This window comes from Falco cherrug, chromosome Z (genome assembly GCF_023634085.1).
Source record: "Falco cherrug isolate bFalChe1 chromosome Z, bFalChe1.pri, whole genome shotgun sequence".
NCBI classification, from domain to species: domain Eukaryota; kingdom Metazoa; phylum Chordata; class Aves; order Falconiformes; family Falconidae; genus Falco; species Falco cherrug.
In genome coordinates, this window is record NC_073720.1 from 13,259,661 (window position 1) to 13,274,232 (window position 14,572).

At 39.7% G+C, this 14,572-nt stretch overlaps 1 protein-coding gene across 9 annotated transcripts in view; it reads left to right on the plus strand.

The window, feature by feature from the left end:
* Positions 1 to 14,572, plus strand: part of RAI14 (retinoic acid induced 14) — an 87,314-nt gene that overhangs the window by 53,400 nt on the left and 19,342 nt on the right. For all 9 annotated transcript variants that reach the window (XM_055698504.1, XM_055698503.1, XM_055698506.1 and 6 more), the window contains one exon: positions 14,311 to 14,399. In XM_055698504.1, coding sequence (XP_055554479.1) covers positions 14,311 to 14,399 — 89 coding nt within the window. The remainder of the gene's footprint in view (positions 1 to 14,310; positions 14,400 to 14,572) is intronic.

The following is a 14,572-nucleotide window of genomic DNA, read 5'->3' on the forward strand; positions in this document are numbered from 1 at the left end:
AGTTGGGGTCAGCTGTCCCTGCTGTGTCCTCTCCAAGCTTCTTGTGTGCCCCCAGACTGCTCGCTGGTAGAGTGATACGAGAGGCAGAAAAAGCCTTGACTCTGTGTAAGCACTGCTTAGCAGGAACTAAAACATCCCTGTGTTGCCAACACTGTTGTCAGCACAAATCCTGAACACAGCCCCATACCAGCTACTATGAAGAAAATTAGCTCTACCCTAGCCAAAACCAGCACAGCTTGGAACAAATGTTTCAGTGCTATGGAGATCTCTGCTTCTGCTTGTTCCATATGCTCACTTAATTATTGTTTACTTTTTTTTAGTTATTGCTGTGTACTGGTTTAAAAGAAAGCTTGAGAGAGAATGATGAAAACTACTATTGCTGTAGTACAGAATACAGTGTATCAACTTTCATTCTGTTTTCAGTGCTTTGGGATACTTAGCAAAGGTGCTCGGGTTATTGTATCTGTCTCAATTTTGAAAGATAGAGACTGACAGGTGGAAACAATGACACTGATCTGGAGAGGCATAGCTACCAAAGACTTAGCATGACTCAGATCTCCAGTATGGCTTATTAATGATGGGCAGTGTCTTGTTTGTGTTTTTCCCACTTCGGAGTCTTCTTTTTTTTTTAATGTGTGAGAAATGAAGTACAACCACCACTTCTATATAAGTAGACATTTTTCTTGTGTGCGTGCAGTGTGATGCCAGGACTTCATTCCTGCACAGTGATTCTGGGTGCCTAACATAACTGTTCTGACCTATCTCGGAAGCTGTGCTTAGAGGCATAGACCATGCTGCAGCCCAGCCCTGAGGTCTGTTAGTGTCCCACAGAAGCATGGTGCTAGTTTGTCAGCTACCTCATCTGAGACTCTAGTGCTGGGAAATTGCAATCCAGAGAGGTCTTTTGGGGACAGCTGGCCATGATGGTGCTCAGATTTCATTGGTTACGTTTTAGAAAGTGGTCTGCAGTGTTATGTAGGAAGGGAGCTCTTTAGATGAGTGGTCTATTGATCCCTGGGAGTATTTATTGATGTATTTGTTTGCTAATTTGGCTGAAGGTGACTAACCAGAAGAACGTGGTGGATTCAATTATATAACAATGTGCATAATGTGATTAAAAACTTTGGAATGTGCTTGAAAGCAAAAAAAGAGAAACAATTACATGTTGCAATACAGGTTTGTTAGGTCTGTCATTGTCTGTTCCCTTAAGGTGTGATATGTTTTTTTTCAGATCTTTTCCTTTTCATTCTTTTTGTTAATAACCCTACAAACAAAATTACTGATACTGCCCAGATCTTTATTTGAAGTCCAGTAATAGTACATTATTTTAAACAGAAGGTGGAAAGGACTCAGATTTTTCATGCTTAGAAGGGATGCCTCTAAGTTTTTGCTTTATAATGAAATAGCTTCTTAATATAAAATGCTTGAACTGAGAGAAACAGAGACCAGAACCCAGCATTTTCTCTACTGGTCTTGTTGAGTACTGTATGCATCATTCTCCTGAGTCCTGCTACAATGCGCTTCAGCTCTCGTTCAGTCTTGGACGTAACCATCTATGTTTCACCTGTGTCCTACTTTGCTTCATCCTATCAGTTCTTTTCTTTGTAGCTTGCTGACATGCAGTAAAATAGAGATGCTTAAATTAATGAGGTCTAGGTACCAGTAAATTTCTTACGGGTAATATTTGCAGATTTTTACCAGGAGCTTCAACTCTCTAGCAGTACTTCTGTAAAAAAGTTATTAAAAAATATTGCCAGAGTAATGAAATGAGTTTTTTAAGACTTGCCTGACTTTCCACACTACCGCCCTACCTCTGACTTAGTCCTTTCTATAAACAATCAATTTTAAGGCCATGGAGCAAATCCACCTCTGGCATAAGTTGACACAACCCCATTGTTGTCCCCACTTACACAGCACAGACTATTGCCAAGCACACTTGTAACAGAACCTATCTGGAAATCTGACTCTGCCATTGTAGTCTTATTCTGCCAGATAGGTTTTTTTGTTTGTTTTATTTTGGGTTTTTTTTCCCCAGGTTCCTTAAACAACAAAACAGTGCTTTCCAGTTTGGAATTTGATCATTTAGATCTTACTTAAACTAACAAAAAAGGGATTTTCAAAGAAAGCCTTTTCAGGAGAGGATAGGATCCTTTCATGTACTGCACTTTCCACAAGAGCAAGTGGGCTGTTATTTAAAGAAGCAGCTGCTATTATTGAAGTTGGGGGCACAGGGAAAGAATTTTTGAAAGGATTCAGTGTATAAATGGCAGCACTTCCTTGTCCTAAAGTTATTTTGTCTGTGTGCCAGTCCATCACTGCCATGTTTGCATGTTTCTGCAAGGTACTGAACTAGAATTAAATGCTTATGGCTGTTAAATGAAACAATAGGTGTCTGTAATTTTTTTTAACTACAATTGAATCAGCTGTTCAATAAAGTGAGTCTGACAATGGTACAAAAAAGCTTTAGAAACCTCCACAAATTTACTCTTTAAGGACTCTTACAAAACTATTGTCAATAGCAGTTAGTAGAAATTTTTGTTTGAACCAGAATGTTCATGCTTTGGCTGCTGAATGAAAAATAAATTTTTGGAGCATATTCCAACCCCAAATCCTTTATATTTATCATGTACATAGTATTCATTTTTCTTTTCTTTCTTTTGGATCCTATAGAATAAGGAGGTGGGGTAGGTGGCATGAAGGACATCACTGTTCAAAAAGTAAATCAGGTTTTAATTACCTTTGAGAGAGTCTTTCCTTGTGTGTAATAATATTTATCTTAAAGGAAGCTGCTGGAAGAATACAGACTTACTGCAGTTGTTAATACTCTTTTAGATGAAGAAAAAAACCCACAGAAAATGGTTTAGACAGCTGATCTTCAAAATCGGAGAAGTCATTGAGCCCAGTGCCTATGAAATGAAGAATTGTGTTATCCTCCCTTACTTGATTACGAATTGCTATAAATCCTCTAGGAGACCTTTGAAATTCAGACAGTCTCTATTTTCTTGTGCATGTGTCAAAGGTACTCAGTCTAACATGATGTTCTAGAAGATTTCTTTTGTAGAGTCTGTGTCATATCTTAGAATTGCCTACACACTTCAGTAGAAGAGCATACTACCTTTTGAAAGGATCTTTTGAAAATTGTACCAGGGCAGGTGCTGCAAGAAGGGTCTCTAGTGCCTGAGGATTGTCACCTCTCCAGGAATGAATGGAGTTTGTTGTTGTTCCAGTGGCCTGATATGATCCCTGACAGAATATTTTTTAATTTACTTTTATCACAATATTTAATTTGTGATGGTCCAGACGGTCACAAAAATGTCTAGGTTTCAGAGCATGGACAAAATAAGGAAGACTACAGTAATCTTCAACTGTGTTTTATCTCTAGCCAACAGATGGCTGAAATCTGGTTCTTATTCAAAATTTCCTGTAAAGTTTGTTTCCATGGGAGATTTGGGGTGTAAAAGCTTTTATCTCTCCAGAACTCTCCTGAAGTTCTTTTCACATTCAAATCCTGATTGTTCTTTTTTGCTCCCCCTCTCTCGTGCTTCATTGTTATGAATATAATTAAATAAAGATGTCGATACTAAGTTTCTTGAAAAATGGCTTTCTACTTTAGACTAACAGTTAGAAATGTTAATGAAACGCCCAGGCATGTGTCATAGTTTAACCCCCGCTGGGGGGATGGGGAGGAGAACTGGAAAAAGGTAAAACGCGTGGGTTGGTGTAACAACAACTTAATAATTGAAATAAAGTAAAACGTAACTATAACCACAACAAAACCAACAACAATTGTAATGGAAAGGAGAGAGAAAGGAATGAAAAACCCAAGCAATGCGCGATGCAGTTGCTCACCACCCGCTGACTGATGCCCAGGCAGTCCCCGAGCAGCGATCGGCAGCTCCCAGCCAGCTCCCCCCCAGTTTATACACTGAGCATGACGTTCTGTGGTGTGGAATAGTTTGGGTCGGCTGTTCTGCTGTGCTCCCTCCCGGCTTCTTCCACACCTGCTCCCTGGCAGAGCATGGAAAACTGAAAAGTGCTTGATTTAGAGTAAGCGCTACTTAGCAACAACTGAAAACATCAGTGTGTGATCAGTGTTATTCTCACACCAAATCCAAACGACAGTGTACCAGCTACTAAGAAGAAAATAAACTCTGTCTCGGTTGAAACCAGGACAGCGTGGTTGAGCAAAGCTGTTCCCTGCCAGGATACCAAATTGGACTAATTAACTTTCCATTATGTTCATTATAAGTCAATTGTTAATGTACAGTGAGAGGAAATGCTCTTACCTCCATAACAGAGGAGCAGCACTTAACTTGGATTTTATAATTTGACAATACATGAAAAAATCTACATTTCATACAAACATTATTGTATTGTTTATCGTGGGCTTTTAAATGAGATCCACGGGGTGGAATTCATATTAATGGTTTGTTCCAGGCTCTTGACTGAAAATGTGTTAGATAATTTTGGATGGTTTTGAGTATATGACCCCTGATTTAGACTTGGAGACTTCATGATCCAGTGTTTAGGCCTTAACTATACTTTTGACAGGACTTGAAATCAACAGCATTCAGGTTCTGTCATATGCATTTTTAAAGTAATATTTAATAAGAATTTGTCATATTTTTATACATTTATATTATTAAAAAAACTGGAGGCCATCTTCAGAACAGACAAAAATTAACGTTCTTTAGTTTGATTTCAATTACAAAGATCTTAAGCTTCCCTTCTGAAAAGCTGAAGCTTTTAACTTTCTTTCTTTAGTGATTTCTTATATTATAAGCCAAACAAATTCCACTTATTTAAAGAACAAACTCCCTGTTTCCCATAAAGTACTTTGAGCACCAAGAAACTTCCCAATGGGTTTTACATCTTACATGTACAGGACTTCCTGCAGGTGATAGACTGTTTCCTCTGAACTCTAGCTATAATTTCTGGGACCCATCTTGTGTCTTCTGTTTTATACTTGTTTTGTTCATGCAGGCTGATAGGATGGCTGTTCCTAATAAACTGCTGCATTTCATTATCTATTAGTAGGACTGTCATTTTAGAAAAGGCAAGTCATCTTCCGAAGGGCCCCTGTACACGTTTGGATATCCTGCAAGCCCCCTGTTCTGCTCCTGCTCATGGGCAGGATTGGCCAAACCTGTAATGCAGCATCACGCAGCAGCCGGAATTCCCTGTAAAGCAGCTCCATTCACAGAGTTGCCAAATAACCAGATTTTACCAGACCTGGCCATATTTCGAGAAGTTTGTCAGTTGCTTGGATCAGAGCATAACCAGGATGGCTGGAAGTTTTCATATGCCTGGCTTGAAACAGCTGCATTTCGGCTCTGATGGAGGCAGGACCTCTACTGCCCCACTTACGCATGAGGAATGCTGTGGCTGCTCCTGGCTCTCATTTTACGTGAGCTGGCAGGGGAGCGCAAGGGTAGCATGTCTCTCATGGGTTGGGCCAGAACCAGGCTTTCTACGGCTGGAGGGGACAGGGCTAAGGCTGCAGTTGTTTTTCTGATTTATATCTACATAATGGGCTGCGGTTGTTTTACATGTTTTTCAAAGACTTAGGCAACCAAATGAGCTGTATGTGTAGATTTTAATTACAGCAACTAGTTAGTTTATTTTTTTAGCTTCAAAATGAGGTCTCAGACAATAGACTATGCTGGTGGCTGCTTATTTATTGGGCTTACATATATCACTCTGCATTTTCTGCTGCCTGCTTTACAGATGCATTTTGTGTTAGGGAAGTACTAACTGCAAAATGTAGGAAAACTCTGAATTTGCCTTTTCCTGCATGCGTCTGTGTTCCAGTCCCTAGTCCTCTTCAGAAATGTGGACTTCTAATAGATTTAGTATTACATCTATTCTGAAATGCAAAATAAAAATACATTGCCATAATTGTTTAAAGAGTCTATAAAAACAAATGTTAAGAGGTCATCTTAGCCTCTAAGGTCTCTGAAGAATGTGTTACTAGTAGATTAATCACCGTAAGTACATATTACTGCACTTGGTTTGCAATTCCCCTCTGTAGTAAGAGAAGTTTACTTTATACAGTTTAATAATAAAAAAATACAAATAGCTCTGCTTCAAATCTGAAGAGGTGAAGTATTTTAAGAGGAAAAGGCACAGAAACTTCAAAAACAGCATATAACCTCAAGCTATGCTTTTGATGGTGTCCCTCATGTCGCACAAGGATACCCATACTCTGTGGTTCTTGGAGCACTATATGCAGTTCTTAATCCTTGCTGGATTTTCATGCAACAAAAATATTTTCCTTAGATTAACTTTTACTCAGTTGTTCTCAGCCTTCCATCTTTTTCCTGGCCTCTTTTTATGCTAACATGATTTGGGATTTCCTTGCTCTAATTCCATGCCTTTTCAGGTACCGAGGTGGTTATTAGCATTTGGTGGCCCATAAGCAGCGATAGCAAGGGGGTCATGTGGGAGGATGAAGGTCAAGGCAGATACTAGGCATTGCTCTTACTGTTGGTCTTAATTTTAACTTTGCACTCTGTTCTTGCCTTGTAAGAGAGCTCAGAAGATGGCTAGCAGATTTTACATAGCTCAGGAAGAAAGTTATCTGGGCACATCCATGGTGTCCTTGGGGATTTCACCCTATGCTAAAGAGTGGCATATATGTTGAGAAGCTAACTGTGCACCCCTTTGGGCTTTAGATGTGGGATGTGTTTTTAAAGAAACTGGCAGAGGGAATCTTCCTTACTCCTCTGTCTTCCTCCATCCTTCTGAACTTGGCTTTAGAGGCACAGGCGACACTGCTGTCATTTCTAGGCTCTTTAAGCTTTTTGAGACTTTGTTTTTTGTTGTACTTTTGTCCATTTTACTAGCCTACAACACAAAAAATAACAGTAGTATTTCAAAACTTCAGACTTTTTGTCAAGATCTAGGAGTGCACTGAAGCTTGCCCCTGGCAGAATCATTGTTGCAATTTGCTGACGTTAGTTACTGAGGGACTTAAAAAATGGACATTCTGCAGGAAACTTCACATGATAAATCTAAATTGTGAACACTTATGTTTACAATTAACAGTACATGGAAAAAAAAGTCTATATGTTTCAGACTTGAAATGGAAGTTAGGGTTAATGTGGTAAGTGTTTGCCAAAGAAAACTGTGTATGAAAATGGAACTGCTGGAACACAACCTGAGAATGAAAAATATAAAGCTGCTGGGGATCCCAGAAGTCTCTCTGAAGAGCAACAGGGTAGGTATTTTTGCTTAGTTTGAAGGCTAAAGTCAGGAGTCTGTAGCTTGCCAGCTCCTGTGTTGCATGATGCAATTGCTCCTTTCCTATTAAGAAAACAGCTGGTTGAGCAGGCTTGCCTTTTATTAATGTCCTGTACCTTGAGGTGTGTATGATTGAAACAAGACTTTTTGTGCTATAAGGGAAAGCCTGAAACTTTATATAAAAACTGCATTTGAGGTTTTTTTGGTAGGTGTTTTTGTTTTGAGTATTTTTTGGAGGGTGGTGGGATGATTTTGGGGGTGGTGTTCTTTTTTCTTCTGTTTGTTTGTTTGTTTTTGTTGTTTTTAAAAACAAACAAACAAACAAAACTGTTCCAGAATATATGCTAACACAGAAGGGGCACATAGGGTTTTTTGGCGGAGGTTTTTGTGTGTATTGGGGGAGGGCAGATGCCATCTCATATTTAAATAGAAGATAGGAGAACATAGGCTGAGTGCACCCTTCTTTGCAGGGCTGGTGCTAGGGAGGGCAGAGGGGGAAGTCTCCCACAGCTCCTAGTAAATCCGTGCCTGCCTGTGTCAACTTTTTAAAATATTAACCTGCCTAAACTCCAGAAGATACTAGTATGAACTCATTGACTGAATGTCTTAAAGCTGGGAATACTTAACTTTGTCCATTTGTAATGGTGCAAGCTCTGGCTTGAAAACAAAATATACTTTATGTAACTGTTTTTTCTAAGCTGATTTTTGCAGTATTGTGGCTGCATGCATTTGTGTGACAGGATCACATTTATTACATTTACTCTTAAGGGGAGATGAAATGGGTGCAGTGCAAAGCTATGACTTTTATTTGTTTTAAAAAATAATAAAACCCTAAAGAACTAGTAAGTATTGATAGTGGTACCTGTAGATGTCTGATTTTTCCTTTAAGGCAGTCTGATTTGCCAAACATCTGGATGGTTCTTTCTTAATAAAATGGCTGTTCCTGAGATGTGTATTGTCTCAGATGAGTGACTATCTCTTAATGCAGTCAGGAAAAGATAAATATTCTGTGGCTTTCGCAGGGAAGCACTCAGGGTTCAATCTTAGTTTTTAGGTTTACGGTGAAATTCTATGTCTCATTCCTTCCTTTGCACTGACAGGGTGCATGCACCTGTGACTGTGTGATGAAACAGTAGGAGGCAACGTTGGTATTCAACTCGTGTTCCCTGTATCAGCTCACCAGCCACGTAGGTACCTACTTACACATGCTGGAACAAGAACCAGGCATGTGCTGAGCTTGCTGGAACAGTTAGTTACTACTTTGCTGAAAGCCGCATCTGGGTTGGCAGAGGAAGGCAGAAAACACCTCCAGTTTCAGGACCAGTTTCTGGAACTTCCCCAGTCTTTAAATCTGAAGGTGATAATATTTCTTTGAATTAGATTCAGGATCTGCCAAAAATGTGTTTAAAAGACTTATTCTCATCATTGTTTTTACAGGAATAAAATCTCAAGCCATTCACAGAAAAGTAAACTGTATTATTTTGTAATTACTGGGCATGATGCTACATGGGAGGGGAGGCCACACTGGATTTCTTCCCGAGTGACAGTGGGCACTTCCTTCACACACAGAATGTGCTGCTGTAGTGGTACTCACAGCCCTTTCTCCTCCAGTTCAGGTCTCGGGCACTCTAGCACTTGTGCCACTCAACGTGTGGTGGAAAACATTCAAAAGCCAGATACTATCTAATGTATTTATTTTTGCTGTTGTTGAAGGGGGAACTGAGGCTTTGAGGGTTAACAGACACTGTAAGCTAGATATAAAGCTAAAGTGTAAAAGCTGAAGTCAGTGCAGAAGATCAGCCAGGTTATCAATGGGTCTCTTTCTGACTGCGATAGCTGGCAAAATCGCTTGTCTGTCAGATCTGGTAGCAGCAAAATTTGAATGTCTTGTTTATATATATATTAGTCGGCATTACAAAGGCCCCGAGCAGTTCTGTGTCTTTATTTTATCCATCTTGTTTGTTTGTGTCAGGATATTGGTTGGTAAACTATAAATCATCAAGCTGTTGGCAGACAAATCAGACTTTTTAAAAGGCAACAAAGAGTTGATGTACATCAGAAAATGAAGAAGAGTGATCTGCCTTGAGGAGGGATGTTTTCACTCAAACCTTGACAGTGAGTGTATGTCGGTTCATAGTGTATTTCAAACATTCTTGCACTTAAAATATTTTCAGAGCACTCAGATTAAAATCGCAGAGAACAATAGTATTATATGCTTGTATGTAAGTTTGACTTTGTTTCATGTTAGTCGTAATAGAAAACAGCAAATACAATATTCACTTAGCATCTGTAATTCAGCCATGTTCCTTACTCGCTTTGGATTTTGGTAAGTAATTTGTTGGACTGCTTACAGGCCCTGGAGAAAGTCTGCTAATTCCACCCCAGAAAAACTTCTGGAGCGTGACCTTGCCAAACAGAGATAACAACCCCTTGGTTGGTTGTTAATTTTTCTGTTATGGTTTTGGGGTTTTTTTCACATCTGAAAATTTCCTAGTTGGAAGGTTACTGTCTGAAATTAAGACTTCATATTTATTTTTTCTTATTTTATCATGTTCCACTCTACTTTTGTGGTATTTTCCGTAGATACATGGACCACCCAGTTGTTTTAAGCCAGCTGTCAAAATAACTTTCAGTAAGAGGATTGTGCTTAGTTTTGCAGGATGTAGCTGTACAAATGGTTAATGTGTGTCCAGAGAGCCTGGATATGGCAGACCCATGTCTTAAAACTAACACCACCTTAGAAGGCTCAATTAGCTCAGTTAGCTCTATTTTTACAAGTCTAATCTCTACATGTGGATGGATTTTGTAAATTATTTGTAAAGAAATGTTTTACGTGACCTAACTAGTAAAAATCACAGACTTTTTCTGTTTGAGTTAGACTGTCCGGCATTTAAATAATTTCTGGAAATGCTCATTCTCACCTTTTTAGCAGAGACTGGCTTTACCTGAACTCTTGTGCTCAGTCTGTCAGACATTGATCAAATAAGTCTCCATTCCCTTGCTACCTTGACTTTATAACCAAAATGTGGTCCTTTGTCCTGAATAAGGAATGGGCTAGTTTAGGACAGTTGTAAGTGCTTTCTTCTATCTGTAACAAATCTGCTATTTAAAACTAACACAGGAAAGTCATACGCAACTGTCCACTCTGTTCAGTCACCAAGCATTCATAAAAAGCGTCACGCTCTCGGTGTATTTTAAAATGTTATTTGTGTAACGTTGCTAGTCAGGAAATTTTAGGTCCTGACAGGACTTGGAGGTGGTGGTCTTGTAGCTGTTCTCCAGTTGACCCTGAATCTGATGAAATGTTGCTGTGTATTCACTCTTATTCTCAAGGCTTGTTTACTCCAGCTTTGTGTTCCTCCCAAACAGCATAAATTTTTACTTTATCTTGTTAAGGGCTGAGTAGTTACGAGATGTGTACGTTCCCAGTAGAAAAAAGCAGTGTCAACCAATTGATCTTTATCAGCTGCTGCAGAAGTGGGTCTTGAATACTGATTTGCTTCATTTCTGGATCCAATGAGAAAACCACTGGGAAGGGTAGCTGCTCCTCTGCTGCACTGAAAGGTCTGGAAACAACAATAAAAGACCATTCTGCCCCTCAGGAAGAATAGAAATGTTTTACAGCAATAAAAGAAATCCGTCTCAAGTGAGTGCCAGGGGTGGTGTCAAGTGTGGCTCTACGTGGTACTCAGGACGGTAGGGAATGTGCTGATGTTTGGTTTAGTATTAGGCAGTCCTGCAAGGAGCAGGGACTTGGTGATGCTTATGGGTCCCTTCTAACCTGAGATCTTCTGTGATTCTGTGTAACGAGATTTTAGGCTGAATGAGAATCTAACTCTCACTGTGGCCCTTTCTCCCAAGTCAAGCATTACATGTTTGTTTTTGTTTGCCTAAGTCATTGCACAACCAGGAAGCGGGAGGGTAAGTTGTTTGCTTTCATATGAAGGGAAGTTTATTCGTGAAAGATGCAAGTAAAATGCACCACTGCATAAGGCTTCCAGATGATGAGAACTCCGGTGTTTGGAAACCTTCAGCTTTTGCCTCAAATATTTTAGGAAATTTTATGTAGCTTGTAAAGAATTATTCTGTACTGAAATGAATTTCTATAGGCTTCTTTGTTTCAAGAGCCTTCCTTACTATATAGGACCCCTCAGTATCTATTACTAAAGTGTTCAGGTTTTGCTTGGGGTTTTTTTGTGGTTTTTTTTCTTGTTTTTCTTTGTTGGTTTGGTGTTGGGTTTTTTGTTTTGTGTTTTTGTTTTGGTTGTGGGTTTTTTTGTGTTGGTTTTTTTTTTTTTAAGCAGGGGCTATTAACTTTAAAACCAGTTAGAATTACTTGTCAAAGAGAAGGTTTTGCCCAGCGCTCTGTAAACACTCTGACTTAAATATGACTGTGATAGGTTCATCCCAGTCTAGAGTTATTTCCTCTGTCTTGAGCAGGGTTGATTTCCTGGTAAATCAGTTCAGTCTACTAAACCAGGAGCTAACTAACCACGTCCCCCATTCCCCTCACAACTGCTTTTAGATGATTAAGAAAAAAGGTCTCACTGCAGGGTTCTGTGAGGGATGGTAGCAGTACAAGGACATTGGGAGGGGAGGGAGCTGTAGCAGCCCAGCGCTATTAGGCTTAGGTCACTGCATAAATGAGTGAGAGTTAAAATTTATCATCCTCTCTTTTCATGGGACTCTCCACATAGCTTCTATATTTTTGTTCTCATTAGGTCTTTACATCCTTCATACATGTTCTCTAATCTTTCACACCACCTATACTGCTTAAGATGATGTCTATTTCATCACATCAATTTGGGAGAAAAAATATTTTTAATCAGGCCTTTCTTGAAAATATTTTTGGATGCATGAAACAAAGCATCTCTGTGTGTGACAACTTGTTGAGAACTGCCATGGGAATTGTTTGCCTTGGTGGGAATTATGTGTTCATAGATCCATAGCCTGAAAGGGGTTAAGTTTTGCTTCTTTCTGTTACTTCCTTTGTAGTCTGATTTTACTTAAATAAAACTTCTTTTGCGCTTGCATATTCATGATGCATTTGGCACCATCCCACATGGTCTGTCCATAAAACCTCAGTGTCCCAGGTTTAGGCAAGTTATTATTATTCAGGTATTTATTGTTCTTACGAATGTTGTCAAATGTGAGCCAAGTGCATTCTTCACAGCCTTCCTAATATTTAAGTGACTTTGATTGTATTGTGTGTCTACACAAATGTATCTGAACGCACTTCAGTATTCACTGGTATGTTGTGCCAGCTAAATTAGAGGTGTTGGAATTTGTCAGATTCCTTTTGTGTCCCTCCCCCAACCATTTTTCCAGAGCCTGAGAAACCTATTCTTCTGAAGAAGAATGTTTACACAACTTTGCATTGGTCACCAAGTACATGAAGCTTTGATTCTGAAGGACTAGAGAACAGCCAAGCAGCAGTGCTTTTTATGCTCTTGGCAGTGTTAACTCTTCAGTTTATTTATGGTAGTAGTAAGCATAAGGATGAGCACACAGGATATTTTTATATTTGCAGAGGATGGTTCAAAGCTAAAGTACTGCTTGTCTGCCATTTGCAATCAGCAGCAGCCAGTGTGGAAGAAGGACTCCCTGTAGGAAGTGAGGTAGTTGCTGTAGTTGATAGAGGACTCTGTTCCAGGAGCTGTCTTGTTCGGATTAATTCTCTGCCTGTTGCCAGATCTTGTCTGTAGGTCTTTTTCTTGAGTTTTCAAGAAGGCTGCAAAGAAGCTACAGCTTTCAGAAACACAGCATTGCAGTTCACATGCTACGTGCCAGAAGTATGTTTCATTTCTGCCCCTTACTTCCAGTATCCCTGGTTTGCAGGCTGACCTTTCAGTGAAGCAGTTGTTCAAAATGTGAATTCTTAAATACAGTAGTTGGTGTGGCTACATTGTTTGGACATTCCCTTTAGATTCCAGCAGAAAATCCCCTGAACACAGCTATGCATGATGTTAAAAATTAACATCGCCTTTAAAAGATACTGGAAAATATTCTGGGAGCACTGGCTTTTTTAGTTTGGGGCATGCTGATGGATATGTCACATTTTCACACAGAATTTAATAGTAATTGGAAGTGTTTTGTCTTGAAGTTTTTTTTTACATTACTCCCACTAGAAAACAGCTCTCAATATCATGCTGATTGGTGGGATCTGTGAGGAAACAGTATGTCTGCTTGTACTGTGCCTGTATCTTCAGGCTTGCAGATGTTGGCATGCTATGCATCAGCAGGATATAAACTGTTTTCAGAAGCTTTTCCTTCATTTTTGCTTCCCAGCGAAATTAAGTCAGCAGCATATATATAGGACTGCTTCTGTGAATCTTGAGACGCCAAGGATGTCAAATGTGAACCTTCAACTGTAAAAAGGCTTGAATTCAATATAACTTCTTTGGTTTGTTTTGTAATTATATCTTTGGTAATTGATACTCTTAAGTGTGTCCTGCCATGGTGTGGTTGGTAACCTCTGCAGTTTCCCACTGTTCAAACAAGCAGGTGCTTGAGTTGAAAAGCAAAACTTGTTCCAGTGCTTGACAACCCTTTCAGTGAAGAAATTTTTCCTAATATCCAATCTAAACCTGTCCTAGCACAGCTTAAGGCCATTTCTTGTTGTCCTATTACTTGTTACTTGAGAAAAGAGACCAACACCCCCCTCACTACAACCTCCTTTCAGGCAGCTCCAGAGAGCAATAAGGTCCTCCCCTGAGCCTCCTTTTCTACAGACTAAACGACCCCAGTTCCTTCAGGTGATCCTTGTAACGAGAGCCTTCACCAGATTCACTGCCCTTCTTTGGACCTGCTCCAGCACCTCAATGTCTTTCTTGTAGTGAGGGACCCAAAACTGAACACAGCATTTGAGGTGTGGCATAGAAGTATGACTACAAAAATTTTTTTGATGTGCCTTCTCACTTTCAGAGCTATTGTGTTCTTGGGAGGCAGTGGAAGGATGCCAAAAGATCTAAGGACAGGGAGGGGAGAACTTGCCAGTACTTGGTTTGTGAATGAAAGAGAAATGAGGTTTTAATAAAAGGAAAGTGACATGTAAATGCTTTCTTCCAGTTTTCACCTGGCGGCAACGAAAGGGCATGCAGAGTGCCTCAGGATTATGGTGACACATGGTGCAGATGTGGCAGCCCAGGATGGTGCAGGTATGCCTCTGTGAACCTACACATACAGCATAGTACACTCAGTTTGCCTATATAGTTCTTGATGTGCGCAGTGCAGCTACAGATTTGACAACACTGCTTTTCCCCACGCATCGTGTGTAGGAAAAGCAGTTGTAACATTTGCAGGTTTAGGCATACTTGTTTTTCTGCACATA